The sequence below is a fragment of the Urocampus carinirostris genome, chromosome 6 (genome assembly GCF_059441175.1).
Source record: "Urocampus carinirostris isolate Australia breed hairy pipefish chromosome 6, RoL_Ucar_1.0, whole genome shotgun sequence".
NCBI lineage: Eukaryota > Metazoa > Chordata > Actinopteri > Syngnathiformes > Syngnathidae > Urocampus > Urocampus carinirostris.
This window is the reverse complement of record NC_142354.1, coordinates 36514396-36526861: the sequence shown is the minus strand read 5'-3', so window position 1 is coordinate 36526861 and position 12466 is coordinate 36514396. Positions and strand designations below refer to the sequence as shown.

Here is a 12466-nt window from a genome sequence, read left to right as displayed (position 1 = left end):
CAATTTTTAATATATATGCAGATACATTTAAATATTCCACGATAATGGTTGAGGAAAATGTAAATTCTACCATTAAAACTCATCCTTTTGTTTTAATGTCTCCGCCTGCTGGTTGGAATGTGTGATTGAGCTTCTTTATGTGTTCAAAGGGTGGTAAGATCCCAATCCGGTGGACTGCGCCCGAAGCCATCCAGTACCGGAAGTTCACTTCTGCGAGCGACGTTTGGAGCTACGGGATCGTCATGTGGGAAGTCATGTCCTACGGGGAGCGGCCATACTGGGACATGACCAATCAAGACGTGAGTGATTTCAATCAAGCACGGCCACTGTTATGCATGAAAGTTAATGTACCGTATTTTCCGCACTATAAGGCGCACCTAAAAGCCTTTAGTTTTTTCAAAAACTGACCATGCGCCTTATAATACAGTGCGCCTTGTATATGGATCAATATTAAGTCGCAAAGTCTTGCAACTAAGGCAAGCAGCCGCCGACTAGATTTTCCCCCGAAGGCGAAGTATTCTGCGGTTTATGCTGGGATTTATATACCGGCGTTTCATTTCCTAACCAATGTGTCAATCATCATTTGAATCAGTCACTATTGGCTAAAGTTATTCAGAGGTAAAGGGGGCCGATCCGTTTTATCATTTACAGGCTCACATAGGCTAAAGGGGCGAAACAAAGCCTGCAATTGGCCGAAAAAGATAAATGTGAATCACACGTTGGGTTGCACTACGGCATAGAGAAAACATTTTTTATTATTCTGTATTTGTAAATATTTTATTCTCCTGGATTTACTACACTCACGGTTGTAAGAAGACCATGGTTACATATCATTATTGAACGTGATGGCTGCAAGAGAACTTGCTGTGCGGCTTTATATTTTCCCGGTATCTTGTTTTAGAACGATCTTGATGTTTCAGTGATGAGTCTATTTTTAAACTAAATTCAATCCAAAGTGTTTATTGTCATATGCACAGTAAAGAACCCCGTTTCCCTGCACAATACAATTCTTACTTTGCTGTCCACACAGTTGCCAGCAAAAAATAAAATGGAAACTAAGAAATCTTTGGCATTTCTTGAATCCCAAGACTTTAACCTTCCGAATGATATTTGGAACGATGCATTTGAGTGATTGGTGACATCGCACAGACACTGTTTCCGTACATGTCTGAGACACGTATTTGCTTCTTTCGGAATGTTAAGGGGGTAATAAGTTTGACTGAACTATCTGACTGTTTTGTCGACGTTCCCAGTGTAGCGCCTTATAATCCGATGCGCCTTATGTATTGGAAATATAGGACCAAAAACTATTTTTAGGGGGTGCGCCCTATAACCCGGTGCACCTTATAGTGCGGAAAATACGGTATTTCATGCCCAACCCCCGTATCACGGCCACAGCTCCACAGCTTACCGACACACCACACAGTCGCGTGGGTTTCATGTGTTAATTCCTCCCAGCTGCCACGCAGATATAATCAGATCATTTGAAAACGCTTGGCAGCACACTGTACACAATTCCTGCTCTCGGCTGGAGTCACGGTTTCTGCTTCTGGGTGCTGGTGTGAAGATTCAGATTCAGATTCAGATTCAGATTCAGATCTACTTTATTGTCATTCTAGTACACGTGTATACAGAACGAAATGTCGATGGATCTGACTCCCACAGTTTCCCTCAGTGTCCAGAGAGCGAATGATAGAAGAGCGACGGTGTCTGGGAGACAATGAGCACAGCAAGTGAAAGTGAGAAGGCTTATGTGCTGAGTTGAGGACAGAGGGCTTGCTCTGTTATCTATAGAACAGCTCTGCAGAGAATGAGAGTAATATAGTTTCTTTAATGGACTCCCCCATTATGAACTTTACAGATAAGTGGTATCCAAACTACGGCCTAAGGGCAATTTGTGACTTGTAATGTTGGGTGCATCGATTGAAGTGTCCTTCAGTGTTCATTTTACCTCTGAAAAGTGATGGGTCGCGGGGACTCGCATGCTCAAAAATCTATGGGTCCCAAGAGAGATTTATGGGTCCCCAAAATTTAGTGTGCTCCATGCCCTTACAAACTGTCGTATTTTCCCTTACAAAATACATTTTTTTTTTCAAACGTGTGTATTTATGTAGTTTAACATGTTATATTGTACATGTGTTTTCTTATATCATATATGTTAATGAACATTTTGTTGTGAGACACTGAGTTGCTCGACATGAATGAGGTTTATTATAAAAAAAGTTCAAAAATGAAGTCGCTTGGACGTTCACTGTAGAAGCAAAAAATACATGCAAATATAATTAAGTAGAATAATACATTTTCTTATTCAAATTATTAATTCATTTTCTGCATTAAATTATTGTTGGTAATATACTGATTAAAAGGGATCACCACAAACCTGTCTTTTTTCATTTTCTCCTTTTATACTTCCTTTTTTTCTTAACTTCTTTATACAACATAATCATTTGTAATATAATGCATCAAAGCAAGTGAGCCGTTTGAGAGACGGCTCTTTAATGAGTTATGCCGAAAAAGCCGGTTCTCTAAAGAGAGACGGACTTTCACTACACAACTCGAACTCGAGATCGGCGTGCAGACGAAAACTCGAACCACGAGACCAAAACAACAATGGCGGATCTGCCTGACGAAAAGTTTGGAGTGCGGTAAATCTTTGTTAAAAAATGATAATGACGATTTTGTGTCAAAAAAGTTGCGTCCCGGGGTCGCACATTGATTTGACACGATGCGTCCCCAGCAAAAATAATGCGTCTAGGACGCAGGGACGCAGGCAAACGAGAACACTGGTCCTTAAATGATAAGTTACGTCAAATATTTTATCTTTTAAGTTTGTGTGTCGCGCGTTAGGATTGTGGGTGATTTCCAAAACTCACAACAGCTGATTAGAAAGAAGGGTGCACTCACTGATGTGGCTGGTGGTTGGCGGTACGCGCGATCATTACATCCGGGGTAGCCATAAAACAGGAACAAGTATGGCAAAAGGGGAGTCACATCCGAACTTACTGCTGACTGAATAAGACGCCATTTGTTTATAACTGTTCATCTTTGACTCTTTTTTCCCCCATCAATAAGAGTGCCAAATGATCAAGCGTTGGATAAAACTCAAAATGTTTCCAATAGGTGGTTCCCGTGTTCAAATTTGACAGCTTTATAGTTCTTTTATGGATCATGTTCATCCATGGGGGGGGCATTTGCAAATCAATTAACAATGCCCAATTGAGTTCAAAGAGTCCTTATGCTTTTTCTCCCAATGCACCTATCTGCTTTTTTTCCTACTTTTAGCAAAGCTGTTTTGGTTTAATATCTGTAGGTCCTGGTTGAGTCGGGCTGGATTTTTTAGGCCCAATCTTACCTCTCAGATGAAGTGTTTGAGGAGTATGTTAGGAGTGACAACATTGGATAGATTGAGAAATGAAATTGTGAGGGACAAAACTGGGGTAGTTGTGGAACTGAGCAAGCGTGTGGATAAGAGAGTACTCGGTTGGTTTGGACACACGGAGAGGATGGATAATGAGCAAATGTTGAAGAGGATCTACAGAGCAGAAGTCAATGGAAGGAGACCAAGAGGAAGGCCGCGATTGGCGTGGATGGATGGTGTTATGAGTGCAGTGCAGGAAAGAGGTCTAAATCTAGTGAAAGCTAGAGCTCTTGTTGGTGATAGGAATGAGTGGAGAGGTGTTGTAAAAGGATCATGGGATGTTTGGGCGCGTTCTAAGGGATGCGCAGGGCACCTGTATGATGCGACAGGGGTAAACCAGTGAAAAGCTGTCGGGCCCTGCTGTTGACAAAAGAGTGTGTTGTGTCACCCTGACCCGAGTGACATGGCCGCTTTCTGGTGTCCCATTACATCTGGAGGGACAAAAGCATGACCAACGTAGGTGCCGATGTGCCTGACTTGTTTGGGTGTTTGGGCATTTTGGTTGGTCATGGTCCAAAAATCTTTGTGTGTGTTTTTTGCTATTTTTTTCCCTTTTTATTTTCTTTGTTATTGTATGTGTTTGTCTTGCTGTCGGTCACCCCTCTTGAGGGATATGACCAAGGTAGATAGAAAGATAATATTACCTCTAGTTGCCCTTTGTCAATTTAACAGATCAATGCACCCTAACCTTTGTTAGGCGGAATATTTTAGCACCCGCATTAACGTCCCAGTTTTGTTTTTGTTTTCAATTAATCTTGAGTCTGTCAACATGCATGTACTTACATGCATATTATGTAAGTGCTGGCAGAGGCTGCAGTGATAGGTGGATCGTGAAGGCTACGGGTGGCGACCACAAATCAAAAAGTTCCAAATTCAGTACAGACCATTTCAAAACTCAATAAGCTAGGCTAGGTATTATTTGATATTCAATTTGTATGAAATGTTGTTTCACTTTTTCTAAGCTCAAACCAGGCATTGAAAGTGACAAACATTGTTGAAGACATGCAGCTGGGATTAAAATCATTTGAGAACGTTTTGAATTTGAGATCTACGAATACAATATTAAAAAAACAAAATTGTAGAACGTATTTCTTTTATGTCTTTCGAAGTCCGACTCATCATCAGATGTACCAAAGAGTTGCTTACCTCTGTGCTTTTTTGCATTGTTTTATATCTTTCGGGAGAACTTTCTGTTTCCGCTATTCATTATAATTTATCTCTGGTACCATAAGTAAAAATTATGTGATAATGAGACAAAATCTAATGCATTTTCGAATTTCATCTATATCACTAGTGATTTAGTTGTCCGGCGCTCTAAGCGTTGCAACCCGGGTTCGATTCCCGTTGCACCCAATGCGTTGTGATAGTGGACAGCGATTTTTTTCGACTGTTCACTCATTGCAGAAATACGGTAATACAACACATTTCCAGAAAAACTTGTGTATAATGCACACCCAAACTTTGAGCTCTTTTTTTAGGTTAAAAAAGGGCATTATACAAATACATTTGAAATTATGTACATTTTTGTCATTTTGTTTCTTTAATTTAAAAAGAAATTCTTTTTTTAAATGCCATTGTTGATTTAGTAATATACAAGAGACTTATAGTAAAAAGTAAAATACAAACTAAACTACAAGTCAAGTCAAATGTATTTATATAGCCCTTAATCACAAAAATGTCTCAAAGGACTGCACAGGATTACAATGACACAATTACCTGATCTTAAACCAACATGCAGGCAAGGAACAACTCAAAACCTCAGCGTGAGGAAAAAGAGAAACCTTGAGAAGGGACCTCACAAGTGGTATCCCCGTTTCAGGATGACCAGGGTGAATTACATATGCATTACAGTACACAAACATAGTAAACACTGTGGCTCTTGTATCCTTCCATTTTTCTGCGTCTGGCACTAACTAAAACAGATAGGGCAAGATATTATATGGATAATTTCAAGATATTATCCAGTCTTTAACTTCATATTATTAATTAAGCAAACACGCATTTATGCAGATTTTTATGCCAATGATGATGTCACCACTTGGACAAAAGACACCTGCGTATTGCTTGCCCACTCCTTTCAGGTGATCAACGCCATCGAGCAGGACTACCGGCTGCCGCCCCCAATGGACTGTCCCAGCGCGCTGCACCAGCTCATGCTGGACTGCTGGCAGAAGGACCGTAACAACCGGCCCAAGTTCAGTCAGATCGTCAACAACCTGGACAAAATGATCCGCAATCCCAACACCTTGAAGGCCATGACACCATTGTCCTCAGGGTGAGTTCAAAAACTGCAAGATTAGGATTCGGTTTATTGTTGTTGACTGCTACAACACAACTTCCTTGAAATGCAATCACACTTCTATGAGGCAAAATGATGATAATTCTAATCCAAACTAGCAATGCAATGGTAAATGTGTCTGGGGTTTTTCTATTGTTCCATCTCAAGCGCCTCTAATGCTATCCTTAGACCTATTCAGCAAATAAGACGAATCAAGAAAAGGAAATCAGGGTAGCACGGCAGCGCAGTGGTTAGCGCGTGTGCGGCACAGTTCTAAGGTCTTGGGAACCTACCAAACTTTCTGTGCAGAGTTTGGTATGTTCTCCCCGTGCTTGCGTGGGTTTCTCCAAGCACTCCGGTTTCCTCCCACATTCCAAAAACATGCATTTCAGGTGAATTGGCCGGTCCAAATTGTCCCTAGGTGTGAATGAGCGAGCGAGTTGTCTGTCCCTGTGTGCCCTGCGGTTGGCTGGCAACCAGTTCAGGGTGTCCCCTGCCCACTGCCCGATGATTGCTGGGATGGGCTCCAGCACCCCTGCAACCCTACTGAGGATAAGCGGGGCAGCTAATGAGATAATGAGAAGAAAAGGAAATCAGTCCTCTTTTTGCGAGAATAAATGCATCATATACTTTCATTCAAGGTATTAAAATAAGAAAAAAGGAACTGAATAAACTTTGCAAGGAAAAACATCAAACATTGATTACAGTGCAGGAACCCCAGCTGATAAGAATGTGGCATGGAAAGCAAACGTGAAGGACAAAACTAATCATATTTGGTCGTTTTAAGTGACTCATTCAAATCCTTCCGGAAAACAATAATACAAATCCAAGATGAAGCCCATTGGCACGTCAGAAACATTCCCGATTCTCCACAGACACCCAGCTAAAAGGACAGCGCCTTTCCAAAAAAACTCAGCAACTCATTTGGAAAATCCATTTTGGAAGGAAATGAGTTTGGAAAGTGCAGCTTGATGAACGAGGCCTTTGGGATGGCCCCCGGGGGCCGTGAGAATGTGACGCAAGCAGAAGCGCTCGCAGGTGGTCGGCGGCGCCACGGCGAAGCGAAGAGCCGCCACATTTCTGTCGTCAGTCATCTTAATGCATTCTGTCTGTGTCCCCCCAAATACATCTCCTCTTCCCCCCAGCGTGCATCTGCCTCTGCTGGATCGCAGCATCCCGGACTTCTCCAGCTTCAGCACGGTGGACGAGTGGCTGGATGCCATCAAGATGGGCCAATACAAGGACAACTTTGCCAATTCGGATTTCACGACGTTCGATGTGGTGTCCCAGATGACAATGGAGTAAGTCGCCATCTGCTCATGTGAGCCACAATTTGTTCACTGATGGAAAAAACAATTCTCGAGCATAACTGCCGCGGCAGATGCTAGCTATCTGTTTGTTATTAAAGTGACGATGTTTTTCAAATAAGGGGACTTGAAAGAGACTTCAGGAAATACTTGTGGTTTTGAAATAAAGTACCGTTTTTTTCCTTAAACTCCTATATTTTATTTCTAATAATATATCTTATACAGGTTATATTCAGATCGGTTTCATTGTACTCAGTGTTTTTTTTTTAATTTAAGGGATTCTGCTTGTGAAAGAGGTGATGTTGAATGAACCACTATGAAATGGCTACCCCTTAAGAGAAGAGACAATGTGTCTCATGGTTTATTGAAATCACACCTGAGGGGCAGACTCAGTCAAACAACAAAAAATAAACTATGAAAGAGATCCACTGTCACGTCCGTCCTTTCGTGCAAGGCACTAGAAATGCATGAAGACAAAGACAGTGTTGGACCTTGTCCACTTTTGAACACGGTAACTGTAATCACGGATGGACTTTTCTGGAGAACGAACAAAGGATTTTCTTATTCGATATATGTTTTCAATAGATCTCCTTGGTTGCCCACTCATCTAACATTATCCCCCGTGTCCAAAAATGTATTGTGCAATGCACAAATCGACAGACGTGACTGTGGATCTCTTCCACACAAAATTCTGCAGTTTCACTGAGTCTGCCTGTCAGGTTTTGTTTCAATGAACCATAAGACGTTTACTTTTGAAGGATTGTACGGGGTTCATTAAACATCACCTCTTTTACAAAAATTATCCCTAAAACACACAAATACAGTGTGAGTAAAAAGAAAACATTCATAAAAACGGAATAAATGTTAACAAGTTTGAATAAACATTTTAATTAATTGCCTTTTTTAAATATTATTGAAATGATACAGAGACGTCATGTACACCATGTACATATGTACCGTAAATTCCAGACTATAGAGCACACCTGATTATAAGCCACACCCACCACATTTTAAGAGGAAAAACGATTTTGCACATACACAAGCCGCACCTGTATATAAGCCGCATACGCCCACATTTAAACATGTAACACAAATACAAAATTAACCCAAACCCGACTTTAAGTCCCGCGATTGAAACTAAATGTCCTTCATTAAAGTCCACAGTCCAAAAATCACAGCCGGCAAAATGAACGGAAAATGATACCGGTACTTAAGGTTTGATGCAGACCTGCAGAGTCCAGGTCCCGTTGAAAGTAATCCAAGGAAAAAAGTGTATATTTCCAAAGGTAAGGGTTGGAAAAATATATCAGAGGAACACATTTACTCACGCAACTCCTTTTTCTTTAACTAACTTTTTACCCCTTCTTCTTTCCTTGTCTGTCCCTCACCTTTAGCGGTCCCCACTTAAACTCGGCACCCCGCGTTTGTTCCGCCCCTCATTTTTTGTTCATCCGTGCAAAACATATCAGAATAAATGTTTAAAATAAATACAACTAAATACATTACAAAAATATACAGTTGCAAATACATATTATACATGGGTTACACATATTTACAAAGAAAGACGGTACACCGAGAGAGTTTTCAAAACTTTAATAATAATAATATAGCTTTGACAGGGCAGTTAATGGTAGCAACACTCGAGCGCCACTGGCGGGCGTTAGAAAAATTACATAAATTGGCCGCATCACCGAATAAGCCGCAGGGTTGAAAGTGAGGGAAAAAAGTAGCGGCTTATAGTCCGGAATTTACGGTAAATTATTCTTTAGATGTATCTGCTATCTGCCATATCATAGTATTTCACCATTTTGTAATAATTTTCTCTTTTTACTCTATTTTTGTCTTATTTTCCTCAAATATACTATATTTGTTTTAAATTGTTTTCTAATTAAAAAGTAAGTATAATTCCCAAGATGAGGAACAATAACTAATTTTACATCCAATTTTGCTCGTTTTAGGAATTGTTACACTTAAATAATTAAATATTAAAAATATTTGACTAAAATTAGAAAAACTATATTCAACATGAGGTAGATTATTTGCTATCCGATACGATGCGTTCACTTTTATAAATGTATGTAATTATTATTTTATTCAACTACAAAAATAGTTTATTTGTATAGCCTTTAATCACAAAAAGTCTCAAAGGGCTGTACAGACAACAGACAATTGTTATTGTGGCAACAATGAACGAATGAAGTCATGTAAAAATGTACATTGGAAAATAATAAGGCGAATAACTACCACTAAAAGATTGACTCCGTCCAAATATTGATGTGATGATTTAAAATAAAATTAATATAACTGGTAAAACTCACACAATTAAAACTGTATACAGTGAGACATTTCAATATTCTATCAGATGGTAGCCTTTTTTTCTGTTTATTTCTTCAATTTACAATTGTAGTTTGGGCTTACGTCAATAAAAAAGCTGGTGAAAAATTAATTCTGGGCTTCAAATTTTTCCTTGTTCAATTCATGCTAATTTGATGTTTTGTAACCTTCACAGGGACATCCTGCGGGTGGGCGTGACATTAGCGGGCCATCAAAAGAAGATCCTCAACAGCGTCCAGATGATGCGGGCCCAGATGAACCAGATCCAGTCGGTGGAGGTCTGACCTTGCCCTTAAGCAGAGCAGCGGTCTGGAGAGGGCCGGCCAAGTGCGCCCCCGGGTGCGGCGGGGGGCTTGAACCACTCACCCCATTCCAGGATGGAGCAGATGCTTTCTGGTGTGAACCCTCACCCCTTTCCTCCACAATCGCTCACCAACTCTACTTTCCTCCTCCTCCCTCACACTCCATCCACAGAATCCTGGAGTTCAAAACCAGAGCCCCAAAATGAAGTGACCAGCAACACTTTTTCTGCCGCTTTTAGCTTGTTGTCATTTTGTAAAGAATTTTGTAAGGAAAAAAAAATAACAAAATGAAAGGAGTATATGGACATTTAAAGACATTTTAAAGTGGGTTGTACATTAGACGAATAGGAGAGCTACCCTTTAAAAGGGCAAGATACAAAAAAAAAAAAAAAAAATTGTAATCCTGTCAATCCCAGAAGGGCAAAGAAACCATGAAATGGAACTTTTGGCAGAGACTGACGTCAGGAAAATCTTTAAAAATACGTTTCTTTTGTTTCAATATGGGGTGAAATGTTGTGTTGAAGTTTCCCAGAATATACTTTTTTTGTCCCGAGTGGATATTGAAGGACCGCTTCATTAGGCGGACTCACTTAGGCAACCCCTCCAACCGGCCCAACCACAATGCATGCTGGGTAGGCTGACTCAAATGGCGTTGCCAACCTTCATCCTTCTTCCATCCATCTTCTTCCACTTTACAAACACAAACATGAAAAACCATGTTACAATCAGTTGGATGCAATGTTTTCTATTTCTGCAGTTTACAATTTATGTATGCATTTTATTGAATTGTTCTGGTTTTATTTTATAGCTTTGTACTGCAAAAAGTTGAGTGAGATGAAAAAAAAGGCTTCGGTTCTTTCACCTGTGCTAGGAATTGAGGAAGAAAAGCTCCACAATCTTATAGATAAACAGCACCTCCCCCCCCCCAATTCCCCGGAAATTTGTGTCCTAAGCGAAAATATACTGTGTCTTCCACACTATAAGGCGCACGGGTTATCAGATGCACCCCCAGAAAGTTGTATTTTTCCATGTACTGTATATATGGCGCACCAGACTATAAGGCACATGAAATTGACACTTCAGCGAGAGCTACGGTGTTTATTTATGTATAACCGTTAGGCCCTTTTTATACACTTACAGTGTATGATAATGCAATGATTAATCATTCGATAAATATAACTGATTGCAATCACAAAACATTTTTTTGGAAGCTACACCCAAATAAAGCAGTATGGGCGCCTACACTTTTAGCCCACCAGTGGTACAGATAACTTACGAAAAAGCATTAGATGTTATCTCATCATCACTCTATTCTTTCTCATGATGCTAGAAAAACTGTTTTGCTTAGTGCATTCTCATAGGTTGAACAGTCCTTCTACTTTTTCCCCTATGTGTCAATAACCTCTGGGTTTAACATGTATACGTACACAACATTTTTTTATGATGTTTTGTTAAAAGACTTTCCTTTTTTTGTTTATGTGTTTCGCAACGTTATTGACGCACATGTGAAGCGGTAGAGAGACTGTTTAACCTATCAGAATGCACTGTGCAAAGCAACATTTCTGGCACTGTGAATAAAATTTGTGTATTAATAAGATAAGACTCAAAGCTTTTTCATACAGTATTGAACAAAAGTGAGTAGAAACCTTACATTTCTGCAGAGATTTTGTTATAATTTTTAATAGAATAGCACTGAAGAAATGTTGCATTGATACAAAGAAAAGAAGTCAACAAAAGCCATGGCTTACTGGAAAAATATCCTCTGGTCTGATGAGGCAAATATTAATTTATTTGGCTCAGATGGTGTGAAGCATGTGTGGGGGCAATCAGGTGAGGAGTACAAACATGTTTTTGTCGTGCCTAGTGTCAAGCATGGTGTTGGGATTGTCATGGTTTAGGGTTGCATAAGTGCAACTGGAGTAGGGGAGTTGCATTTCATCCCGACAATAACCCCAATTACCCCTCTAAGATGACCATGGCTTTTTTTAAAGTGGCTAATGCTAAAGGTGGTGGGCTGGCCAAGCATGTCTCCAGATCTAAACCCAAAAGATTTTTGGGGGCATCCCAAAACAGAGGGTGGAGATGGTAGGGCGCCCGCTTTGAGACTGGGAGGTCGCTGGTTCGCGCCTCGGCCGAGTCATACCTAAGACTTATAACATTGGTAAAATGGCGGCGCCCTCTGTTGGCTGCGGCTGCATCGGCTCGCTACAACGGGTCAGGTGTATCGACATTTCGTTCTGTGTACATTGTTACAAAGAATGACAATACAAAGGAAATTATTATTATTATTATTATAAGAAATATGTGGCCCTTCACATCATGTCAAATATGTCCCAGCTCTGTCATGTTGTCATAGAGGAGAGAAAGAGCATTCCAGTGGCAATTTGTGAGGCTCTGGTAAATTCCATGGCCAGAGGATTAAGGTGGTTCTGCAAAATCACATTGGCCACACAAAATATTGAACATCAGGAACTTTTACTTTAGTAATCAGAGGTTTTGCTACTTATGGCTACACTTTGAGTTTTTGAGGGTAAAAATAAACTAAACACTGCTAGATAAGCTTTAGACGGACTACCTTTCATTGTGTCAAAGCGATGTTTCTTCAGTGATGTTCAATTAAACATAACAATGAAATATCTGCAGAAATGTAAGCGCTATACTCACTTTTGTGACATACTCTACGTATCTGTACCACCGGATTTCTTCTTGTATATGCTGGTGCCCTCACCGCCACGATCCAGGTTCGAATCCCGTTGATAACAATGTGTCACCATTTGGGCAAGCAATGATTTTCGATTGATTAATCATTTCTAAAATACAGAAGTAT

General features: G+C 40.2%; 1 protein-coding gene across 4 annotated transcripts in view; it reads left to right on the top strand.

The window, feature by feature from the left end:
• Positions 1-10838, top strand: part of ephb2b (eph receptor B2b) — a 243835-nt gene extending 232997 nt beyond the window's left edge. For all 4 annotated transcript variants that reach the window (XM_088338893.1, XM_088338891.1, XM_088338892.1 and 1 more), the window contains exons 13-16: positions 150-299; positions 5500-5693; positions 6842-6997; positions 9513-10838. In XM_088338893.1, the coding sequence (XP_088195019.1) occupies positions 150-299; positions 5500-5693; positions 6842-6997; positions 9513-9621 (609 nt within the window). In that variant the 3' untranslated portion in view covers positions 9622-10838. The remainder of the gene's footprint in view (positions 1-149; positions 300-5499; positions 5694-6841; positions 6998-9512) is intronic.
• Positions 10839-12466: the final 1628 nt, after the last annotated feature.